The sequence below is a fragment of the Melopsittacus undulatus genome, chromosome 8, assembly GCF_012275295.1.
Source record: "Melopsittacus undulatus isolate bMelUnd1 chromosome 8, bMelUnd1.mat.Z, whole genome shotgun sequence".
Taxonomy (NCBI): domain Eukaryota; kingdom Metazoa; phylum Chordata; class Aves; order Psittaciformes; family Psittaculidae; genus Melopsittacus; species Melopsittacus undulatus.
In genome coordinates this window covers 37,908,295-37,933,959 of record NC_047534.1, presented here as the reverse complement: position 1 = coordinate 37,933,959, position 25,665 = coordinate 37,908,295, and the positions used below count along the sequence as shown (strand labels likewise).

Sequence of the window (25,665 nt, the reverse complement as noted above, 5' to 3'; positions counted from 1 at the left end):
TTGCTGAGAAATAGGATTTCTGTAAAGATTTAAATTATTCCAGTTTTATAGCAGTTGAAGATACTGACATCCAGCAGTATCTCCAGAATAACAGGCTTCATAACCACACACTATTCCCACAGCTTTTCATATGCTTATTTCCCGTGGCCTGTCTATCCCTCAGCATAATCGCAAAATGGTATTCAACATGCAGTTAAAGAATGAGATTCTGGATGCTGAATCTGTCTTTTTTATGCCCCCTTTGGCTGCCCCATATTCTCCAGGGCTGTTGTTAATGGAAGGCGGGTTAGACTGTAATCCAGTAACTTACATTCAAAGATGGAGATAATAAATCTCCGTAAAACAGAGCTAATAGTAGAAAAGAGGGTTAAACATTTTAATCTGTTAATTACTCTGCCATTTTAGCAGTTTTTAGCTGCTGTTAACTCTAACTTCCCAGAAATAAGCCAAGCGCACAGGCAGGTGCAGAGCCTAGAAGCCGAGACAGCAGCTGTGGGGGGGAGCTGTGAGAGAGATGAGGGACCACGTCGCTTGCTTTGCTCTGTGCCTGAAACAGAGAGGTGGTTAAGAGAAACAGTGGGGAAATGATGCTTCCGCCTGTCTCCAAACAGCTCTTGAGGTGATTATTTCTTCCTTGAACCGAAGACATTTTTGCTGTACCTCTTGCAAGTTCCTTGAAACAGCTACAAAGCTGCATGCGAAAAAGGTTGCTGGTTTCATGAATTCATGGCTAGGCAAGGGAGGGACTGCAAGAGTAAATGGACCTGCATGCTGTGATTACAAACAAAATAGGAAATTAACACAGTTAAAAGGAGCAGAAACAACATCAGATAATAATGATGATTACAGTACTAGGGCTACAGTAATGTTATATGGAATATGCAAATACATGAAAATATATGAAATAAATGACAATGCAGTACTGCCAAGGTTTACATGTCATGGTAAATATATGCAGATCAACTTCTTAGTTAAATGTGAGCATATTTTTCCCCTTTGCCATAGCAGTCACCTAAACTGAAAGATAATGTTATTGTCTAAGATTGCCCCAAAATATTTTCATTCCATCCTTACAATGGTTTGCTTTAACTCAAGGCAGGTCTGTAGCTGCTGTAGCAAACTGTGTGCCTGCAGAGCCAGTGTCATGTTATGGTGCAACAGGCAGATTCTTACTGCTATACATTTGTGCATACACATGTATAACAGTAAATAAAAGGCTCCTGCTTTTATTTTCCTAAACAAAAAGAGTCTCTACAGATGGAGCAAATAGCTGACTCATCTCAGAGCATTGTTCTTTTTACTGGAATGCAGCATGCTGGAAAAATCAATGTGAGGGCTATTGATTTGAGTGGTAGTCTGGAGAGTGAATCAGACAGTGAACCAGATAACAGCTCAGTGCAGTGTTCTTGTTAGTATTATATTACCAAACCTAATGGATGTCAAAAGGGTTTTCCATTTTGCTTTCAAAAGTACTTATTTTTCTAACTCTGTTCCATGCTTTCATGTAGCATGCAATGTTGGCAAATGTCAGTATCTGAAGATTATACCAAATTAATTCATCATATTTTCAGTATGTTGTGATTCACCACTCATCACATTTGTTTCTAGGTATAGCACCACTCTTTAACTGAGGATTCACCACCTTTATGTTTCCTGTTTGTGTCACTTTTTTCTTCTGTTAATCTTGGGCTTTTGTGTGTGAACTTCAAATTCTCTCATTCTTCTATAACTTCCAATGCTCTAATATGCTAATCTTGAATCTCCATCACTTCTTTTCATCTTAAGCTTCTCTTCTGCATGTGCAGAAGTTGGCTTGAACCTCCTATGAAAAGAAAAAACCCAAAACAAACACAGAAAGGTTGCTCAATTGGAAAAGTCACCAGTTTTACCAAGGACAATCTTGGCAATCTTTACCAGTCAATTCTCATTGCTAAGGCCTGCTTCTCCTATTTACTATTCTGCTTCTCATTCTGCATTACAAAACCAAGAAGAATTCTGCGGTCCTTTTCCTCTGTATCAAAGTAGACATTCAACTGTTTCAGCACAAATATACATACACACATATATCCATCCATGCGTCCATCAACAAACAGCATCTTTATAAGTATCTTTATTATTCTGGTTTGTGGGTTAGAGCAGTCCCTGAAAGGCTTCCTGGATTCTCACTCTTTTCCTCTCACACTCACCATAAATGGGATGATAAACCTCCTAGGTAGAAAGGGACCAAGTGGAAGGCAGTTTAGACTGCTAAGGCAGAATCACATGGCACTTATCCCAGGTAATTGTGTTTTCTTGGCATTACGACTTGAAAATCAAAAGAGTACATTTGAGTCTCAGAGCCACAGCTACAACTTTCCATCCTAAGGCATAAGCATACTTTGTACTGAGGCAGTTTTCCGTTTACCTAGATAGTTATGTTTTGTTTGGTATCCCAGCTCATCCTTGAAAGGAAATGCAGACTGAAGTGACCGGAAGCAAGGTTTACAAAGAGAAGACAGCCTGAGCTATTTCCAAACCTGCATTGCTCCCTGGAGCTCCCAAATCTCCACATTAACTACCAGCTATTGCTATTAATACTAGCAGCTATTTAAATACCATCAAGGTCTCCCCTTGTGAAGGAAGTGCACATTCCCAGGTGGTTAGAGAGTTTCATTAACAGTGAGTCTACTGGAATGGGTGTGCTAGAGGTCAGGGATATAGGAAACCTTCACTCACCCTAGTTCAATCTGTAGGAGGATATTTAGACCAACATCAAGATCCTACTAATTTCAGCAGGCTTTAAAGAAAGTTCTTGCAGCTTTCTGGTTCAATGGACAGCCTTTGCAATTAGCTGCCATCCATCCATAATTAAACTCTTATCCCCACAGAGGTGAAAGGTACATTTGACTCTTTTTCCCTCTCAACCTTTTGGGAAATACATTTCTTAAATTCCCCTCTTAATGTATTTTTCTTTGCATAGAGACAAAGACTTTTTCTTGAGCTAGGCCCCAGCTACAGTATTTGAAATAGGATTAAATCTGAGTTGTTGTAAATCTAAGGAACATTCAAAGACATCATTTGGTTTTGACTCACTAAAACAACCAGGACTCACTGGCTGTTCCCAAAGTGTTCAAGCCTAGGGATTTGATACATGCATAATTCTAGTATTTACAATGATGGTTGATATTAAATGAGCTCTTTCTAGCTTCTGCCATGAATTTCAGATGCTCAGTTTGTTTAGTGCCTGCTTGTTTTTCTCTCTAAAGGAAACAACATGCAGAATAAATGATTAAAATCATGATGTCCCTCCTGAAATATGTAATTTATTAGAAGCAATTAGTACAGTATGTGGCCCTCATCCAAATTTGTAACCCCTTAGGCCAACTTGGTGATGTCTGATGCATCTCATTACTTTGTGACTGAAGGTTAACAAGGAACATGGATAGAGTCTGGAGACATAAAGGATTATTGTTAGTATGGTAAGCGCTGAGTTTGGAGCCCACAAGAATCATCATGGAACAAAAATTTCAGGCTAAATTTACTTCAAGTGGCAGAGGAATGAGGTTTGTAAGTCTTAAGCAGGGACTAGAAAAACTTGTATCATTTTACAGACTGCCCTTTTATATGACAAACTCTGTGAAGAGCTTATAGCATTAGCTAAACACATCAGTGTTTACATCATATTACACTAAAAAGAATATGAACCACGAGGTCAGAACAACAGAAGGAGATGGTTTTCAGTTATCCTCTCATTCATGAATGTGTATGTGCAAGATCTCCTTGTTTTCCCAGTGGACTAAATGGCTGTGATAAATACCGGGCAGACTGCTCCACAAAGGCAGGCACCATGCAGTAGCTGAAGCAGTCCCTGAGGTGGGGACCAAGCCCTTCTCTAATCCCTGAGTAGAGCTGTGGTGTGCCTGGAGCAGCATATCCTTTCTTTAGCCTGGTGACATCCATTCTTCAACACATTCTTTTTAGGTAGAACACCTGTCTCAGTATGTTGTTTCTGGGGTAACAGAAGACAAAGCTCATTGTTCATGTTCACTGCTCTTATTCATGTTTTGTGATTGACTAAGTGCCATCAGTGCACTTAGTTTCATGGGTGGAAGTCCCATGACTGCCTGTACCCCCTGAAGCACTGTAAAAGGAAAATTCATGCTGCAATTTTGTATCATTATGTTTTTTCACTTTGCCTAAATAGGTCACAAAAGAAAGGCGCAGTTTTGGTTTCAAAACTAGTTCTTCTCTTCATTTATATACCATTCTTACCAGTGTCTTAGTCAGACTGCACCTTGATGCAACCACACCAATTAAATAGTACGGATTAAATAGTATGGCCTTGAACAAATTTCCTGGTGCTCTCTTCCAAGATGTTACCTTGAGTCTCTTTTCCTCACTCTCTACCCTCCTTTCTCCTTCCTCAGGCTCATACAGTTGCATGATGACAGTAGATCCAATTTAGAAAAAATGGAGCTAAATTAATTAGTGAATCACTGGGTTGCTGAATGGGATACATTAGATTGCTGCCATCTCAAGTTCAGTTGGCTGCCACCGCTCTGCTACTGCCCAAAAAGTTGGCAGATGCTGCTGTAGTCTGTATTTAATTTCTTGTTGCTGGCAGCTTTGAATATGTTTCATTTCACACAGCTGGCGGCTTCTGCTTCGAAATAGCTCTGGCCTTGGCTGTAATAAATACCACAGTACCTTCAGAGAGACCAAGGTGTTTAATGGAGACTAAGCTTGACATCTGTTCTACAGCAAAACTGGGATGTTTGTGTTATAACTTGTCATCTACCACTATTACCTGGCATCTGAAAAAGAAAAGGTTGAGCTGAGCACTGATATAAGTCCCTAAATTGTCATGTGTGGCTTCAGGGCCTGATCCAACACAGACCAAAGTCTAGGGGAGTATTTCTATTGACTTCATTTAGTTCAGCGTGAAGTCCACATATCTGATAGCTCTTCCTAATCTTCATGCAATGAATGCTTAATGGGCATCATTAAAAAGGATTGCTTTATTTTTATGATAGAAGGGTAACCTTACAAATGTCAGTGAAACAGCATTTATGACTTGAAAACAGTGTTATTAAGCATAGTTGTACTAAATATAGAGCCATGTAAACATCATAGTATTATTAATTGCTTCTAAGCAGTAACAGATGACATTAAAATGTCAACCTTTTAAGAGATAATAACATAAAATATTATAGAAAGAGAACATGGGAGACATAGTACTTATTTTAAAATATAAAGTAGAAAGCCCAGGAAGGTCGCATGTTGTTCTGGTTATTTTATATCTTAAGACATGTTTATAGTGAAATTCCAAAGATTTTGGAAGCGTTGTGCTCTGAATTGAAACAGCTTTTGAAGAAAAGATAATATTTTTGTAGGAGAAGATGTAAGGTTCTTATGAAACCAGTGATTTGGCAGGGCATTGTATTTTATTTCCTGGCTTTAGCTGTATGTTCTACACTGGAGGTTAACAACCAAGCCACATGGCAGACACTGATTCCAGCCAGTCCTATTGCAGTAAATAATAATTGCCCATTTGTTTCATATCAGACATTTAAAATCCTGATTTTTGATCCTAAGCAAGACAATGTAATGAATACCTAGATAATAGGTTGCTGCTCCTCTTCAGTGTTTGGCATCTCCTGGGCTCCTGGAGAGGAGCTGCAGGATTGTGCATACAGCAGGGGCAAGTGTATTTGTCAGGTCTTCACCGCTCCTCGGCTGTGTGACACTAATTAGCCCTGCTGGGGAGAGCATACTCCTCTTACAGCGCTGATGGGGGTCTGGCATGTGGGGAGACAATGGGGGAGCTTGCTTATTTATCCTGGGCTCTTCTGGTACAGTGTGTACAGACAGCTCTCTAAGTAACATTTGCCTGAAAAGCCTCTGTACTATGCAGGCTCATGTCTCAATTAATTTACCCTTAAAAAAAAAAAGTCTTCCCTGCATCTGTATCTGTGTTTTTCTACAGTTCCTTTGCACGTGCTAATGTTTCCTCTTCACAAAGTCAGATTTCATTTACAAAAATCTCCACCCCCAAAACACAAAGCTGTGAAAAGACAGCATGACAAGCTACAGGCAAGCCCAAGGTTAACAGTGAAGCTGTATAACATGAATGACACCACTGTGCATTGAGCAGTATCGTCAGCCTGATACAGCAAAATCATTTCACAGCCTTCCAGATAAGACTCCATCAACTGTGCTGGTCCTTATGAGCACATGTAAGCAGGTGCAAGTTCGCAGCTCATCTGCAGATCTTCCACCACCAGCACTCAGTTCTCCTGAGATCAGCCCTGGGAGGTTTGAAATAGGCAGTGATTTCCTTGAGCATGGATCCTGCCCACAGGCGGCTCCTCCAGGGGCAGTAGCCTACAATTAGTTATTTTGCTTTCTACCACTAGATTTCATTCTGATCTGGGTAAATGTCCAATGTCAGCTTTGTGACATCTCAGCCCCTGAACAATGTGGTCCCTATTTCTGCGGTTAGATTAAGAGAAACCTTGCTTCTGATTCTTAGGGACCATCTGTGTTGGGTTTCTTGTGGTGGGGATGTTGTCTGGGTTTCTTATTATTTGATTCCTCCTCCACCCCCTTTTGAAGTCTGAATTTATTGAAAATCAAATTTTTTTCTAAAGAAGGCCATGTGGTTCTCCTCCACTCCACAATTTCTCCCTTCCTTCAGCCCTTGGGATGCGACATTGCCCAGTTTAGCAGGAACACAGAGTTCCCAGAACCATCCACCAAAACTTTGGCATGGAGACAAGAACATAAGCAGCCTGAAGGTTTCAACCACATCCTTTCAGGCCCACAGCTAGGACTGAACACTCACATGAATTATGTGTGTGAATGTGACCAGAAAAACACAGGAAATACTGCAGCAAGCATATGGATCTGAAAAGGAATTAATTTTCCTGTGAGCTGCACTGGCCAGAAGGATGTTGTTTAAAAAGCTCTCATCTGGTGTAGCCACTAATTTCTCTTGAAACATTGTGAGGATTTTTCAGGCTTTTCAGTGCTCACCCAACCTGCGACCAGTGTTATTCCATGTTATTCCATTCCTTTTACAGCCAGAGGAGATCATCAGCAGGCTCTGAGCAACCTACCAAGTAAATATGTTTAAGAATGCATTTAAGGGAACTGTGGGATCTAATGACTGCTCAAGCAAAAACCCACAAACCTAAAATATTTGCTGTGATTATTCCAGTGCACCTTTACTGCATACATTGTGCACACAGCAAGAAGTATATGTAAACATACACCTGGTAAACCCTGGAAATGGTGCAGGTTTGTGGGCTACTCCCTCCAACGGTATCTTTCTAAGTGACAGGGACACAGGACACACCATGGTTGCACTTGTCCCTGGAGAGCAACTGGTAAAGTATAGAAAACCCATGCACACCTCCCTGGTTAGCAGGGACTGAGGCGTTAGACTCAAGAAATATGAGGCCAGTTAAATGGAGAGCAGTGAAAACTGGAGGCAGGGAAACACCACTGGAGAGAGGGGCTGAATGACGGTGAGCGTCAGAGCAAGTGGTTGCCTGTATCCCAGAACACCAGAGAACACCCACAGGGTAACCATCTCCAGAGTTAAAGGGAGGCAGCAGGATTTTCCTTTTCTTTCAGGAATGATGAGAAATTATGTATATTCAGCTTTCAATCTCCTTGCAATCCCCAAGGAATCTGAATTACTATGAAGTCAATGGGATTTTTGACATGAAAGCTCCCCCTGGTGACATCCAGCTGCAGTTCAATACCACCAGCTCTGGAGAACTACTAAATGGCAAGAACGATTGCTAAGAGTGGAATTATTTTCAAGTCTGCCTGCAATTTACAATTACAAGCTAAAACCTGTAAGGTTATTACTACATTCCACCTGCATGCAAGCAGTTTTCCCCAAATCCCTGCAGTGGTTAGAGCCTGACTTTTCTTCAAATTCATTCTTAGCAGGATCAAAAGTAAGACTGTATCTAAGAATAGCTAGATTTTTACAGAATCCATGACTTTGGTACAAACGTGTCTAAGCCTTTAGGGAAGAGTCTGCCTTTTCTGTACCTTATCTATATTTTCCACAATGAAATTGAGTAAACTGATATTCTTGCTTGTGCTTTCCAGAAAAATTGAAAGCAATACGTGTTTTCAGGTTCTGACTGTAAATATGAGTGTGCTTCCACACAGTAATTACATTCCGGTTGTATGGGATGCCGGCTCTGGGGTATTTTGATGCCTTAGGCAAGCCAGAAGAGGTAGGTTTCTCACAGGCTGAAGTCACTGACACAATAAAGAGCCACTAAAGATTTTGCCCCTGATGTTTTGCTGCCTGTGGCAACTACAGAGTGAGACTGGTTATACCTACTGTAATGCACACAGTTTGTGGTGACTGCATTTTATGTTGAATAACTGATTTCTAAACACTGGTTTTTAATTTGCCAGTCTTATTGTTTGCCAGTAACCAAAAAAAAAGAAATACAAGAATTTGGTGGGTTTCAATTGTCAGTAATCTTAATGGGTTAAAATGAAAATATTTCAAATTTTAAATATTACTAAAGATATTAAAATAAGCCTTTCACTCTTTCTGTCTTCTCTTTCCTGCTCTCCCAAAAGATCAGTGCAGAGTCACTGTCCCAGACCCCTTCTGATGTCTAAGCTAGAACTTGGGTTTGGCTGAATTTGTGTAACAGAGAAGCACCTTGGTTATGCATAAGCATTATGTACTAAATTGTTTTGTGTTTCTTTTAGGGGTGGGAAACCCAACCTATACAACTGTGCAAAATGCCATAAATTGCTTTGTTTTGCTTTGTCTCCCTTGACTCAAGGGATTTGCACCCTTACTCTGTGGAAGTTGTTTCTTGCAGGATAGTGTTGCTGTTCTCACATTTAATTCATTGGCCTCATCAGTTTTGGAGAACCATTCTCTACCAGATATTTCTAATTTGACTGTGTGGAAAAGGGTCACTTGCTTCCCAGGCTTGTCTTCCACCTCAGTTTCAGGTTGGCGAGGACCCTGTGTAAGCATGGGGTCTCTCTGTAGAAGTTGCTTGTGTGCTGCAGGACCTCATGGTGTTTGTTTTCCTCCTTTGGTATTAAATCTCAGCACCCACAAGCAGCTGCACCAACCAAATGGAGCTGTGCTGTACCTGCTAGTTCAGAGGAGCCTGGTGTGTCTGAGGTTTCAGCACACGAAAATATTTGCATAGTCTCCGACTTGATCAGGAAGTTAATTAAGTAGAAATGATGAGAGATCACATGGGGTCCATCAGTTAGTCTGAAGAGCTACAGTTGAGCACAAGGTCAAAACTAATGCTTCCGAGCATACTTAAAACATGTAAACCTGTCATGAGAGAAAGAAACTAGACATGCTTTTCTTCTCCCAACAATGTGTTTTTTAGAAGAAGAAGGTACGAGCCTACAGGGCTTTGGTTCTCAGAGGCTGGAATGCATTTAGGAGTTAGAAGCATGGATTCTTTGGAAAAACCCATGTTGAACACTGGGAACAGTATTGAAAATTATGGAAATCTATCTGCCACTCATACTGCCTCTTCTATGTAGTTATTTTCCAAACTAGAGAAGCAATTTTATGTGTAAATAAAATATGAATACTATATTTAAATCCATATTTAAATTCAATATAAATACTATGATTACAAATTTTATGTGTAAATACTGTGTCTTTTGAAACAGTAATAATAGACACAATTCCCTTGGCTACACTTTTCTATGCTAGAAAATAAAGAGTTTGTATATAGTAAGAGGACAAGAGTCAATTGGCATAAACGGAAACACAAGAAACTCAAACATAAGAAAAAGCTTTTCTTTCTTTTGCTGTGACAGTGGTCAAAGAGTGGAGCAAGTTGCCTAGAAAGCTTTTGGAGTCTCCATCCTTGGAGATACTCAAAATCTGACTGCATATAGTATTGGACAACCTGTTCCAGCTGGCCATATGTTGAGCAGCCGTTTGGACTAGACAGTCCATGGAGGTATCTTCCAGCCTCAGCAATTCTGTGATTTAATAGCTGTTTTACTTACCATTTATGAAACATAAACCTTTCATACAATGGTAATGACAAGCACAGTGAAAACCTCGCCCCACAGCTGCCTGTATCAGATTTTCACTTTTCAGTCCAGTGGATGACATCTAAATTTGTGGCAGTATGTTCCCTACGCCTGTAAGAATGCTTTCTCAGTGTCAGTTTGTCTGGGTGATACTGTGTTTTAGGAAAATGTCTCAGGATCAAAAATTAGGATTAGGGTAGGCTGCAAGCCCCAAATAAGTTAACTCAACATGATAAAAACCTCTTCAGCAGTAGCCGGTGTTAATGAAACCAGAAGGACTCGTCCTGATCTTCCATAAATACTTCTGTGCTCCTAGGCAGTTAAGCTGACTTGATTCATAACTCGTATCACAGGCTTTGCTTGGTTAGCATGAAATGCCAGCTGCAAGAGGGAGAGGGGAAGGATTCAAGCCATCTTCAACTTCAGCCCTTTGAAATGGATTCCAGCTGCTTGCAATGATCTCAGCAGCTCACAGGCACTGTAGTGAAAACTGAAGAGGCTCATTCTTCTTGACAGATCCCTGCTCGGATGTAAGGACTAAAGCTACAGTACATGCAATATTGCTATTCATATGGCACCCATGAAGCAACTGTGAAGGGGATAATTTAATGTAAACAATGACCGATCGATCACCTGTTTAATCATCACAATGTTTTTGTAATATTGAAGGTGTTCATAAAGAAAGGAAAGAGCACATCATTTCAACATTTACAGTATTACTGATGTATAGGTTATGCTGATGCCAAAACCCTATCTTGTTTGTCATTATAAGAAGGGTCACAATAAAGATTATAACTCTGTAGGGGATTCATCAGCAAATTAACAGAGAAGCTTATAGACTTCTGACAGAAACCAAATAGACTGGATTAATTAAAAGTGAAAGCTGCACAGCACATGGAAGTATGGCAGAGAAACACTGCCTTGAGTTTTTGGCTGACCAGCAAAGATTTTGCTGCTGTCTTTGTTTTAAGAAATATAACTCACTGGAAAGCTTTTCATCCACACCCTAAAAATCTCAGTCTGCACAGACTATTCAGCAGGAGATTTAAATCTGCCATTAACAAATTTTACCCTGTAACTGTCCCAGACCACAGAAAGGAATAACAGCCACAAAAGAACAGCAAAAATAGAAAATATGGGTCTGGAGTATAAACCAAACAGAATGCTGAGGGTACCACGCCAGGCCTGCGGGTGAAACAGAAGAAGCTGTGAGGCAGCAAAAGCTGCTCAGTCATCACATGAGGGACTTCGTTCACCCCGTCATGTTCTCTGGCTTCTGCTTCTCAGTATTATAGCCCCTCTTTCTCTGTCAAGGATTCTCTCCCTCGGGTTGTAGCAGTAAGTTTTTCTCCCATCTGTTTGTTTAGGTTTCATGAACTCATAAAAGTGCCCATGTTAGCCAAAATATACAAATGTAGAACCATTGTCCAGGCAAAAGCAAGCAGCTGGATAGTGCTGCCCATTAACACTGAAGTCATATAAGCATGCCCAAAGAAAAAGAACCATGGCTGCTCAGAAGTGGCTCATGAAGTTGTGGAGATAAAAATGTTTCATAAAGCATTTTCAGTAAGGTTTTGAATGCAAGAAGAAATAATCCTTTCTGTTTTGAGCTTTTATTAAAAATTAAAATAATTTGTGCATAGATTTTTATGTTTAACAAACTAGGCCAAACTAAATGGTTCAGTACTGCTAATATTAAATGCTTTGGTGATATGTTTTTTGGGTTTTTTTTCCTCATAAAGGAAATTGTGAAACTTCAGAGTTTTTTTCTAATCACAAGCAAACAAAAATTATAAAGATCCAAGTAAGTGCAAATATTCAGGTACTGAAATCTGCTACTGTAATTCTTATAAATGCTCTGGCCTGAATCCATGCTGCTTAAACCAAGTCAGGCAAGGAGTTACCCTGGGCTTGTTATAGGCTGCCAAGTGAAGAACCGAGCTCTGGAAGGCTCTCTCTGTGCTGAGTGTATAAGGAATCGCAGGCAAGTGCATTTAATATTAAAGTACCTAAATGTAGGTGGGCATCTGTGCTTAGCTACAAACACAGGCTGTCCTTGAGCATCCCTCAAGGACAATTTTTATGTTGCCATAGCAGTGAGAATCAATAAGGGAAATAAAGACCCAGGAAGCAGGGGTCAAGCAGGGATGGCTTTGACCATGTTACCTTTTTCCATGGTTTATCATTATTACAACAAGGAGGAGAATCAAATATTTTTGTACTTAAAACCAAAATGAAATCTCACCAATGTTTAACAAATAACTCTGCATTGAGCAAAAGTGTTTGCCAGGCAGCATGTCTGAAACTCCTGAGACTGTGCACACTGGCTCCATGTAACTAAGGATGAGCATTTCCAATTATATATTTTAGTAAACAGGGCCATAGCTAAAATCTTAGTGAAATCTGATCCCAGATCCTGTCTACATCTGACCAGTGACTGGATCTAAATTTAACTGCTGGTCCTTGTAGGATAATCCAATCACAGCTGTCAAATGCCTAGTACATCCAGTCTGCATGGGGTCTAATGTCTTACAGCTCCTCAAGTCTGCCGAGGTATTCGATATTGCCTACCTATGTCCCACTATTCCTTTGTATACTACTTTTTAAGCTTACCTTTTATAATTAGCAGAATTCTATACCTGTTTAGGACATTAAGACATTGCTTCCTACACAGGTTAGTTAAGTTTTGCAGAGAAATTTTTTGAGGGAAGTTTACCTGACCAGAGGGGGTGAGCTGCAGCTGTATTGCAGTGAAAACACTTGCCTGAGCAGTGCAAACAGAGCTGATCAGGATGAGAATCCTATTCACATGATTAAAGCGTACTGAGATTTAAAAAAAACCCCTTCCTTGCCATCCAGAGATGCAACCAAGCACAAAATTATGGTAAAACAAATATTGTTTTCAGAAAAGCAATGGACTGATTTGCTTTTATTTTTATATATTTATTTTTGACATTGATGGATTTCTTTGTGTTTGGTTTTGGGTTTTAATTGTGGGGATTTTGGGGGGGAGAAGTGTTTTGGTTTGGGGTTTTTCTTGTTTGGTTTGTTGGTTTTTTTAAGGGAACCTACAAAATTATCTTCTAAAACAAAATGTTTGTGCAGGGGCCAGGCTGGGGAGCGAAAAGGTGTTTGTTACTGTTATCAGTGCTTCCGCCACACATTGAGAGGTCATTTTGCTGTATAAGGTTTCATTCCCCTGCTCTACTATTTGGACTTTATATCACACATTTCTTTTGATTCAGGAGCAAACCACTGCAAGCAAAGTGCAGGTGGAAATGCTGCACTTTGTTCTTACTGCTCAGAAGTCTGCAGTTAAGCAGAAGATTCCTTTTTTGCTTTACTTTTGCTGCATACTCTGCCAGAATAGCAGCACGTGGTGGGTTTGTTCTCCCCAGCACCTGAGGCACCACCAGTGCTACACACAACCTTCATCACAGGTTTTCCGGCAGAGACATACTGTTTCATCTGTTCCCACCATAAACAGATCTCTGACGGCCAATGAATTCTTTAAAACCCTAATGGACATTGTCATTTGAATGGAAGCCATTTAACTTGAAGTTAAAATGTACAGCATGGAAAAAAAGCCATGCTACTATTCCATCACAGTTTACTTTTCCATATCATGGCAACCATAACTACCTCACAACTAGGTGCAAGTCTGAGCCCACCTAAGATCTAAACAGACTCCTTCATTTCAGGTTCTCTAATACAGCATTTTCCCAAAAATTAATTGCTGAAGTAAAATCCCTTAGCAAAGCTTAATGCATTTGTTTTGAAGACTTGTTTGTGAGACTCAACAGCAGTTGTAGGCAAGAATTAATTTCTGCTTTGTATTAGAAAATATAAGCCTTGAACAACTGTACTGTAGTGAGAGAAGCATTCAGGAGAGCCAGTTGGAGATTTCCCATTAAGAACTAGGGAAGGAAAATCAAATTATTCTTGGTTGCCATTACTGGCAGGAATGGATTAGACAAATTTAAATTTGTCTAATGCCCTTTCTCACATGTAAACCATTATTTAGTACACTGACATCCTGGGAGAAGAACTCTCATTTTTATCCTCAGCAAAAGCAACAGTAGCTGCGAGCAAAGATTTGTTGCTGGAGACAAGATGGGGATCACTTTTGTAAATGCTCATTGATCTTACAGATAAAAAGGACCCTTATTGTTATATAATGGAATCTCTGTCATGAAGCACAACCTTCAACCTAGTTCTATACTTGATCCATAATTTATGTTGAATGATTGAATATATTTTGGAATGCAGAAGAGAAGAAATTTAAGATTTATCTAATTATCCTTAAACTTTCCCTTTGTTTACTTATAGCATGAAGGATGGTAACATTGCTTTATTTCGTACATAGCAGTCTATATAACTAACATTTGTCTTGTCCCAACCTCAAAATAGACTTACATGCTGCAGTTGAAGTATTGAGCATTGTTTCATGTTGTCTTGACCATCAGTTTTCCCAAGTCTTGGCTGATGTGATTTCTGTAGCTGTAAAACCTATTTCCTGGTTTTTCCCTTATGGCTTATTTTAAGGTAGTCAGCCTACAGTGTCTCACACTGGAAATATAAAGTGGCCTGGAGCAGCATGTGGTGAATTATAAGAATGACAGAAGCTGCCTGGGAAAATGTAAGATGTTTTAATTTAAAAAAGCCATGCTTAGGAAATGCTACCCATAAACTTTTAAGGCCAGTGTGCTCTAATACAAATTTTGTGACAGTAGTAGAGCTATTGGCTTATGTTATTATGGAGCAGCTGATTCAGGTTTGGAAGCATAGCCCTTTATTTGATGGAATTACTGTAATCCTTTGACATAAGAGAACAGTTCTGCTAGTCCTGGGATTTTGATCTACTGTTAGACAGACAGCTGCCTGCCTGTGAGTGGTGGTGGTGTTAAAAGTGAGGGTTCAGCAATTCCAGCAAATAAACACATTGCCCAGTAAAAGCTGGCTTTCAGACGGCTGCTTTCTGAGGGGGGGGATTCTGGCCATCTAATGAGCTTCCCAGGACTCGTTAAAGCACAACACCTATGAAGATCTGTCTGTGCTGATTGAATTCAAGCACACTTATCAGCACTTATCAACAGCTCTAAGCCTATCTCTGAACTATGAAAAATTATGACGAAAAAATGTCTGCTGAAAAGCTTTAATCCTGTCTTGGTTGCAGCCTCCAGCTGCCCAGCCAGACCAGCACACAGGGCCATGCAGGAGAGCCCTGCAGTACTGTCTGGCTTCATTGCCAGTGTGGAAGTCATCCCTGCATGTTTTTGTGCTCAAGCAGTTGTTGAGGTATCTGACCAGGAGCCATCCTCCACAGAATGAGCTAAGAAATGCTTTCTGGCTTTCCAAAGGGTAATTAGCATTGGGTTGAGATTGTTACAGGCTGACACATCTATTTAGCTGACTGGAGGGGCTTCTGCTGCTCTTTAGAACTCTGAAGGCTGGCTGACTTCTGCAGTCTGAGGACTTCCGAGGGAAGGAAGGAACCAGCAAAATGAGATGTTTGCATACTAGCAGAAGTTGCCTGGGGCAACAAAAGCCTCTCTGTTTACACTTTTGGCTACTGTAAGAGGGAGATGCAGTTCCTTCAGTCACAGTGAAGCTGACCTCTGTCTCCAGTGCATGTTCTGGCCAGCCTGTGGAGGACCAACAAAAGCCTTTCTGTGCTAAAGCAGCTCCTTCATGCTCATCTTATAGATCCAGTGCTGCTTCAAATTACTTCTGAGATTAAAAAAAGAGTGGAAAGTGCTGTGTGAGAGAATAAAATGGAAAGCAGCCAGACATTTTGCACCATGAATTTTGCTGCTCTCATAGTCTTCATTGTGATAGTTTAACACTGAGTCTTTTGACTGGAAGGAAAGTAGCATGAACCCCAAAATTTGTTATCCAAAGGCTCACCATGAGGAATGAGTATTGTATGAGTGGAGCTAGGAGAAGAGTTAGTAACAACCAGCAGATATTTATAAAATTAGCCAGTCCCTGTTGCTTGGTTTCCGAATGATCATTCACAAACATCTATGAGGCCATGGTGACCTGATGGATATGCTGATGATCTGATTTGCTCCGGGTCAGGTATCTGACCTACATAAACCCATCATATTTGCCAATGCTTCAGATCATTTGTTTTGATTTAGTCATCTTGTGAAACAAATGCACATTAGAGATAAAAAATCCCTAGATGAAATTGCATGGCTGAATAACATCTTGGTCTCATCATCGTAACAGACACATGAGAATGTTTTTCTCTTCCTCAGCCTGAGCTTAGGTATAAAATAATGTAACACACAAGGGTTTTTTCTGATTTATAGGTTGCTAAAATGTCAACATAGTTTAAACCTCCACACTGGTGCTTCGGATTCTTTTTATTTTAAATGTTGAAGTTCCACCGTGTCTGCTGGCCTTTACAGCTCCATCAGCTGTAAAGGACAGGGTGACAGCCTGACTTTGCTTTTCCTTGGATAATCTAAACAGAAGTTTGAGAATACTTGGTGTGCCAATTATCTGTGTCACTTTGTTTATCTCATACCTCAAACTTTTAAGCCACGTACATTAATGTATAGTATGTCACATACATTGATTGTAAATAATTGTAGCTGTTTGAAGTTATTTCTTCTTTATAACTGGAAATTAAGTCAGTTACAAAAGCTGACCCTTCTTTCTTTGAAAATAGTAAGAGAAAGTCCCATTAACTACTGGAGTAGTGGGTCCAAGCCCTGTGTAATAACAAATGACCTGTCTGTGTTCATATTCATTGACTGCAGGAGTAAGGGCAGACATTTGCTTGCCCATTATCAAGCTTCAAGTGATTAGTCTTACTTTGCCATGAAACCTTGGCTGACAAAGCTTAAAGGCATGAGGACTGAGAGTTCCACAGAGCAGCATTTTTCAGTCTTTTTCAACCAAGAACAGCTTAACTTTTAGAAAACTTCCAAAGTCTGTATCAAGCAGACTGTTCACAGCTGCCCACATCTATAAAGCAATATTTTCCACATCCATTTATTTTTATTTTGCCTTCTCTCTTTCATGTTTTCTCTGTTTGCTCATTCAGACACATGGGAAGTGTTAAGGTCTGGCTCTGTGTGGTTTATTGCTGTCACATCACATTACTTTTTGACATTCTTTGGACCACCTATGAGAGTGTCTGCCTTGGGGGACACCAGGGTTGCCACCCTCCAAGAGGCTGGGCTGCCCTTGTGCTGGGTCTGCTTGGAAGCAGGGCTAGCCTCCCACCACAGGTGATGTGATTTATGAACATGAACATCAGCAGATGAAATAATTGCTGCCAGGTTGGCAGACTGAGGCCATTCTTGTAGGTGGGAATGATGAAACACAAGGAAAGGTAAGTAAAACACATTTTTTTTTAGGAAACAAGTATCTTTTGTGGTCTAACTCTTAGTTCATACCCAGTAATCCCCACTGATCACTGTATGCCACAATTCTTGTCATGTTGTATTGATGTTAACATAGCACCCAGGCACCCATACCAAGGATTAGCACTATGCTGCATTAAACCTTGTTCATTTAACAGAATTTGGTTGTTTCACCAGGAAACTCCCTGCTGGGGTGTAGGAATCAAACCCATGAACAGATAGAGTCCTAGGGAGGAATGTGGCAGTCTTTGTGTCAACATGAGGGCAACTGAAATGGTCTTGGGTTTTTCCTCAAATTCAATAACAGAATTTTGAGGATAATTTGGTCCCTTTCAACACAAATCATTCTGTGATTTAGGACTGGCTGTTTAGGCTTATAGGTATATCTCTGCAGCACTCAGTACCATGTGTTAAAGGATGAAAATGCTCATTTAAAAACCTATACAAATGAAGTGCCAAAGCTGCATTGGTTCCTGATTTGAGATGAGAAGAGGTGGTGCTCACCATATATGAAGAAGCTTCATCTTCCTTGAAAGCATAAGTAGCTGCCATCAGTCTGAAATATCTTAGAGAATCAGTGGAAGGAACTCCAGAAGGAAAGTGATTTTCTTGGTGGTGACATAGGAAGTAATCTTGGAAATGATTCAGGTAATGGTAACTGCAAAATACTGAATGCAGGAGAAAAGGTACACTTACAAAGCTTCGAGAAGGAGATGTGGTAGTAGTGAAGAATCCTAGAATAAGGAGCATTTTCTTTACTCTTTTCACTGGAGAAATGGTGAGGACCATAATGGACACATTGAGCAAGAAAAATGTGCAAGGCAATAAAAATTGGATTGAAGTATTTTCTTTGACATCTCTATGTACTGGGCAATGACTGGGATGTCATATCTATGTGAGATTTCACCTGTAGGTATATTTGTCACATGCAAGAGATGCTCCATGTTCCTTGATTTTAGAAACAGAGTTGCATGTGGTTTAATCCCATTGTTTTCATCCCTTGTATTTGGGAACAAATACAAATATACATAGCTCACACCTATTTATATATAGATCACAGTGGGCCACATAATCAAATTATGAGTTTGATGTTTCCCCAAATCAGTGCTGAAATGCTGACTTAGTCTGGCCCATGGTTTTAAGGAGTGAAAAGGAGCCTTGTTTCTGAAATCGGTCTGACTGGTGCAATTAGATGCTTCATCCCTGTTCCATGGAAAGGAAGCATTTGAATCTCCCACCCGGGTCTAAATGTAACCTTCAGTCCCACAGTTAATATACTTTCCTAAACTATAAGATTGATTTACTGAGGTTTGATTTCATAAAATCATATAGCTATTTATGTTGCAAGGATCCTTGGGAAAGCACATAGTCCAACCTGATCCACAAAGCAGAACTGGTGCAAAATTTAACCAGATTGCTCGAGGCTTTGTTTAGTCTAGTACTGAAAACCTCCTATGAGAGGGACTTCACAGACTCTCTGGGAAACCATGTCACAGTGCTTCAAATATCCCATGAAATAATTTCTTCTTTATATCCAGTTGTAATATACTTTTTTCAAATCCATGACCAGACATCTCCATCTTCTAGATAACCTCCCCATAGGTACAGGCAAGCTGCTGTTTGGTGCCCCAGAGTTGACCCTCCTGCCTAAGCGAAGTCAGGTCCCTCAGCCTCTCCTCACAGGTCCCTTGACCACCTTGGTGGTCTCCATTGGATTTAAACAAGTTCATTAACATGTTCTTGAACAGGAGGGGGCAAACACAGTATTGCAGGCACAGCCCCATGCTTGGTGAGGAACTGAGGACCGCTCCTGGTTTCCACAGCTCTTCAAAGATGATGGAGCATGGCCTCACACTGACACCAGGGGGTCCTTCTGCATCCTTGCATGCAGCCCACCAGCCCCATGGACATCTGTGAGTCAAGATTTCTCAAAGGATTGCTGACTTAACCTTTCCTCCTTCAATCCTATCTGTGTCCAAAAGGGCATGGTAGAAAAAGAAGGGATTGAGCACCTCAATCTTGTTTATGTCTGTATCACCCACCTCACTCAGCTGTAGGCTTGCATTTTCCTTGTTTTCTTTTACTGTGAAGATAGGGGAAGAAACTCTTCCTGTAGCCCCTTACACCCTTTACTAGTTTCAACTCAAGCTGAGTTAGAGCTTTCCTAACACCATTGCTGTGTCATGGGCCTGTATTTTTCCCTATATTACTCATTTTTACCTTTTCTTGACTTTCACACACTGTATACGTCACCTTTTTGGCATTGGGCCTCAGTCATGGGGTCCATGCTTAGTCAAGAAGGTCTTATTGCAGTATAAACTACTTGCTCTCCTGTATCAGTATGGGCCACTCCTGTGCTTGGAAGGGGCTGCCCCTGAAGACCTGTCAGCTTTTCTGGGCTCTGTCAGCTTCGTAACTGCTTCCCACTGTATCCAGCTTAGCCAAAGACCTGTGGTGGATGCTGGTTTTTATTACATTTGGGAGTTCATTTTATGGGGTTTTGGGGTTGGTTTTTAAATTAAAAAAATCATTTCAGTTGTGGACGAAAAAAATGAGGAAGGTGTTTCAGAGAAGTCAAAGCATATTTAAATGATAAATTTGAAACAAAATGTTCCATTAAAAAAGTTCTTTTTCCTGTTTAGTGGCATGAATGCGTGAATTTTTGTTCTGATATTCCCATTTTTTGATGAGGGAACCAAAACATGGCAAAAAGTAGACATTTTTATTTGCCCATTATCCTCTTTGGCCAGCTTTGTTTGCTCGATCATTTCAAAGTGATTTGAGTTCTAAAACTCTGAAAATGAGGCTGCTTTGTCTGTGGCTCAGCTTCACCTTTCACTGCTTTTCTTTTGATAGAGGATCAGCTCCAAATCATAAAACTAAATAACCCTTAGGGAATTCAAATTGCCAACCAGACTTCAATCCAGAGTTTGGTAAATGTCAGCACAGTTCCTTAGGCAGTGAAGCAGGGTGAAGGAAGAAGTGTTAAATAAGGTGGGGAGCTGCCTTAATTACTGAAGTAATCTGCTTTTTTTTTTTCCCAGGAGTTATTTAATTCAGGAACACTTGGATATTTCATACCTTGTGACACTCTTTAGCCTTCTAATCCAGTGCTTGGGTCAGATGGAGAGAAGCAAAAAGACAGCTGTTGATTAAACAGCATAGATGTTGTTACATGACTGCAAAAATGCCAGAAAGTTGTTCCATTTGCACTCATAATTTATAAGTAATCTAGAAATACACTTTGAGGCAGTGACTTCATCTAAAAAAAATTACCAGGTCAAAGTGTCTTAGTGCATGGCTACTGAATATGCTTTGGCATTAAGGGTTTCTTCATCAGCATTAATTGGATTAAATTACCTGCAGTGAAATATGAGCCCTTTGAGGAAAAACAGTTCTTGTCCTGCTGGCTTTACACGCATAAAGGGGGGGAGGGGGCGGGTAAAAGGAAAACAGGAGGCAGTGTTCAGACAGGGTTTGTTTTAAGGCAGAGTGAGGTTGAACACACTGTGGGTATGAATCATTGTCAGGGAGTTGTGAGAAGGGACAGCCATGGGCTGGAAGGGCCTTTTGCTGTCGGACCTTCCAGGCAAAGAGCAAAGCCCCAGCCAGAGTGTGATGATGTGGAGCAGGGTCAGGCACAGTGGGTACTGTGGACCAGTGGGGTCAGTGGGATGGCTCTCACCCCACGAACCACCTCACACACAAGGGGAGAGCATGGCAGGCCAACCCGGGCTGGGGGCAAAGCAGTGAGAGGGATGAAACTGCATCACGATGGTGCAGGTACAGTGCTTCAGGAGGCTGAGGATGACTGCAAATCCAGAGTTAGCCACTCTCTGGAATAAGGACATTGTTGAGACAGGGTGACTCTGTGGATCAGCATTTGCAGTCCTCCCTATTTGCAACTCATGAAGCTTGTGTAGTTTATGCGGAATCAGTAACTTGATGTTGCTAACTTAGCTCAGCTGTGTCTACAAACAATATCTTCTAAAATATCCCCCATTTCCCCCCAGCCCCACCTTTCCTCTTCTCCTCCTACCCATCCCCCAGTATCCTGGCTGTGTTTGGTTTGGGTTTTTTTCTATGAGTAAAATAATAGAGTCTTTATTTTCTTGCTCATCCTTACTACTGTACTTAATTAATGAATAGAAACAAACCCCAAACAACAGCATTCTGGTGCCTCTTAATTAATATTTGGGAACGCTGAGGGCATGAACTGTGTTACCAGTGTATGAAGATTGAAAATGTAAGAAGGAAATATCCTTTCAGATAAATTAACATTACCATAGTAGTAATTGTAAAGACGGTTGAGGTGACTGGAGTATTGAGTTTTCACTTGGTCTCTAGGAGAATGTAATCATTCAGCAAACAGTTCAGAGATTGCTAAACAAAGGTACTGGGTATGAATAGGTCCAAATTAGAAAAACATCTCTGTGGACAGAGCTTCACCTCACTACCTCCTTATCATTTGGTTTGTATTGGCAAAGAGCGGGGCACAGGACTCGAGTAACCCTCCTGGAGTGACACACAAGAGCCACTGTAATTGCCCCTTCTCTTGAGATGTAGGTGTATGTGTCAGTGCTCTCCCTGGCTTGCCCATCTCAAACACCTCCGGACTACCCTTGGCAGCCACTGTGGGTTACGGCAATGTTATGTGGCTAGACACGCTTTGAATCTAAGAGTATGACTGCTATCATTTAAAGAAGTATTACCTTAGACATTTTTTGCCCTGTAAAAGTCTGATCCTTTGTGCATGGAGTGTATCCTTCCAGGAAAGCCAACAGCCTTTTTTATTATGCATATTTGTATGTTAATATTTGACTGTTCATGCTAACTTCTTTCATTGTGTAGCTGAGCATCTTATTTCATAATGCCACACATAGTGTCAGTTAATTCCAACAATCTTGAGCCTTAGGAATACTGACATTGAGTCTTGTGCACCTATTGGGCAGTGCAGAAAACCCTGTCTTTACATTCAAATGACACTGTGGTATTAAATGACTGGCATTGTGAAGGCAGGCTGTAGAACGGAGGTTATGAAAAATCATTAAATAAGACTGATAGTTGCCTCCTAAGTGAAAATCAATGGATAATGCTCACCAATGTCACTTTGCTCCCTTTCTTGCAATTTTCAAGTTGAATATATTGTCAAAAGTCTTCATTCCTACCAAAATTACTATTTCATGAAGCTTCATCATACTAACTGTATATTGTGACACATTTTCTGTCTACAGCTTTCTAGTTTTAATCTTTCAAAAACTCCCTGAAAATGATACATTCTGGCTCCTAGCAAGTCCTGTCTGGACTACTGAATAGTAGCTGTTAGATGGGTACTGTGAATGTGCAAGAAATGGTTCTGTAACTCAAGAAGTAAACTGAAGGACATAAATTTGCCCTATAAACACAATATATTTTTTAAATTAATGTCCATTAACTTACAGTTAGGTGAAATGCTATTTGAAGTGTTTGTCTTATTGAAGGGCCTGCCAAAGAGGCCAGCTTGGTCATAGCTGAGCACCTTAGCTGTTTCTTCAAGTATCACAGTTACTTAACTTGAAATGGTTTGATTATTGCAGGGCACAATTACAAGTACTGTGGCTTGGGAGCATTAATTTATTTGCTTGTTTTACATCTGAACAACAGTTTCCCAGGGAACCAAGTACTACCATTTGTGTGGAATAACAAAGAGAGAGGAGCCAAGAGGCCAGCACAGACCAGTGATGGGCTCCTGTTGGAAGCAGAGCTCGCTGCACTCCTGTTGTATGATCCATTGTAAAATTCTGGTTTCAGTTGTTTGTAACTTTGTTGAACTGGAATAATTGCAATAACTTCTGTTAATTTTCTTGTTTTTTCAAGTGAGGTATTTCAAAAAAACTATTCCATATTTTGCAGTGGTGTGGACATAAACAGTGAAGTGTAGGAATCTCCAGGTTAAGTGCCACTGGGGGCACAACTTTTGGATGTACACCATTAATGTTGCTTACTCTGAATTTGAAGTAATCTGGATCTTGTCCTGTAAGACTTAAGGGTGCACTTCTCTTAGAAAACTATGCCTCTACAAGTGCTATGACAGTGGGGGGTTTGACTATCCAGCTGTGGTTATCTAAAGCAGCTGTGCTGCAATTTCTCCTCAACAAACAGAGGAACTGATGTAGAAGGAAAGCTATTTTCTTTTCTGACAAATAGAGTAGTGAATAGAACTATGTATGGTATGTAATGAAACCAATAATGTTTCCATGTTATGGCAGTAATGACACCAGAAAGCCTAATTCAATTTTATGTTTTGTTGAAATCATGCATTTCTGACTAACAGTTATGTTCCTATTATATAACTGTTTTTCACAAAACCCAGGGCACCTAGAAACCATTCTTGTGCATTTCCTGTTTAGATTTTTTTATAAATAACAACCATATCGGGTCTCTGTTCCCTGTCACCTTTTTAGCTTGATTTTAAATCCTTTTTTAGTTTGTATTCTTGTATAGCACAGGGCAAAGCTGAGAAGGTGGGATTAAGCCCATTCACTGAGTCCTGCTTGCTTGTGCTGAACATGGGACAAGGAAAATAACTTTGAATTTGATTTATATTCATATAATCTACTTCACTTGCTGGCTGAAACCAGCCAGCAAAAGGAACTTCACACCTTTCCTTAAACCTAAATTTCCACATACCCCATTATAGGTATTTATTCTTTTCATCCAGCCCATGAGGTTTTTGGAAGTCAACAGAATACCTTCTCCATGTGGGAAATGATCCAAACTTGTCATGGCTTTGATGCCAGCAGTTCTCTTTCCCTTGAGTGCAATGTTCTCTTTGCATCAGGACAGCTCTGCAGGTCAGGTGAGGGCTATGGTGACACATGCTGGAGAACACCTCTGGTGCACGCAGGCACTGTAACTGTGAGGCACTGGGTCCATGTGAGCGCTGACCTTCAGCAGATCAGTCTCAGAAAGAGGCTTAAGTTGAAATTCTAGTAGAATCATTCCCATGTCTGCTGTCTGGCCTTGAAAACTTTTAACTTGCTTGACATCAGCAATACTAATCCAATCAAGGATTACCAAGCAAATACTGTTCTTTTCTACAAGGCATCTTTCAGCAGATTTGTCCAACAAAACATGGTAAATTTCCTTGGAGCCTATATTCAAGAGAATGTTTCTGTTGGAAATACACCATAGTATTGTTTGAACGAGGAGCCACTACTCTGGATTTTTGTTTTTCATTTCCCTCAAGAAGAAAATGCCTGATGCAAAACAACACAGCTTTAACCGTAACTTCTGTGTTTTCAGGGATTAAGCATCTGAAGAGTCAGAGTGATTCAGCGTTTCCAGAGGAAGAAGAGGGAGTCAGTGAAAGGGAAGAGGAGTGGGGCCATTAAGGAGCCGCGTCACGGAGAGTAAATGAACTGCGCGGCGGTGCGTGCCTCAGACCGTTCGCCACTGCTTGTGTCCCCGCACCGTGCCGGCGGCACCAGGGCTCCCTGGGGAGCGCCCTCGGCTGGGTTTTACAGCCACCTGCAGTTGTGTTCTGTGATCCTTATACCCAAAGATAAACCAGTTATTTTAAAGTAATTTTTCTTTCGTTTTCTATGACTTAGAAATGTAATTTGCAAATGTGTTAGTGACCTGACATCAGTACTGCCAGAGCTTAACTACTGTGTGTGAGCTGTACTCTGTTGTAAATAAAACTGATTTAAAAGCTAAAAATAAATAATATGTTCACTTAGACAAGGTTGTATATTGTACAGTGGGTTTGTCTAGCGTGCAGAGAAACGTTCATATAAAATCATACTTTCAGTGAAAGCCAGCTTTTACCAGCATTGTTAGAGTTACTCACGGTAGGTAGAAGCTAAGCAGAGGTGACTCTTAGTCTAGAGGAGGACACAAAGACACTCTTCCCCACGTTCCCTGGACATGCAACATCTAAAGTACTAGTTTTGCTTTTTTGGTCTGAGGTTGCCTAGTCATGTCAGCCAAAACAGTTTCTCTTTACACAAGATAATTTTTATCTGGAGGCATTAGAAAACGTTTCAATTTAGGAATCAGAGAAAACACACCAGTGTTGTGAGACTCATGAGCAGGGCCCCATGCATCAGCTGAACTGCATGAAATGCTGATACTCACTTTCATCACCTACAGCACGTATAGGGTTACAGCCTTCTCTGAGAAAGAGGGCCAGACTAATCTGTGTTTGGCACAGTTTCAGCCAGTAAATGGTAGCATATCAAGGTGCAGGGATTTAGCATGT

General features: G+C 40.6%; 1 protein-coding gene across 1 annotated transcript in view; it reads left to right on the top strand.

Annotated features, from left to right (window-relative positions):
* Positions 1-25,042, top strand: part of PPP1R1C (protein phosphatase 1 regulatory inhibitor subunit 1C) — a 50,443-nt gene extending 25,401 nt beyond the window's left edge. The window contains 1 exon segment of the mRNA XM_005152750.4: positions 24,708-25,042. Coding sequence (XP_005152807.2) covers positions 24,708-24,796 — 89 coding nt within the window. The 3' untranslated portion in view covers positions 24,797-25,042.
* Positions 25,043-25,665: the final 623 nt, after the last annotated feature.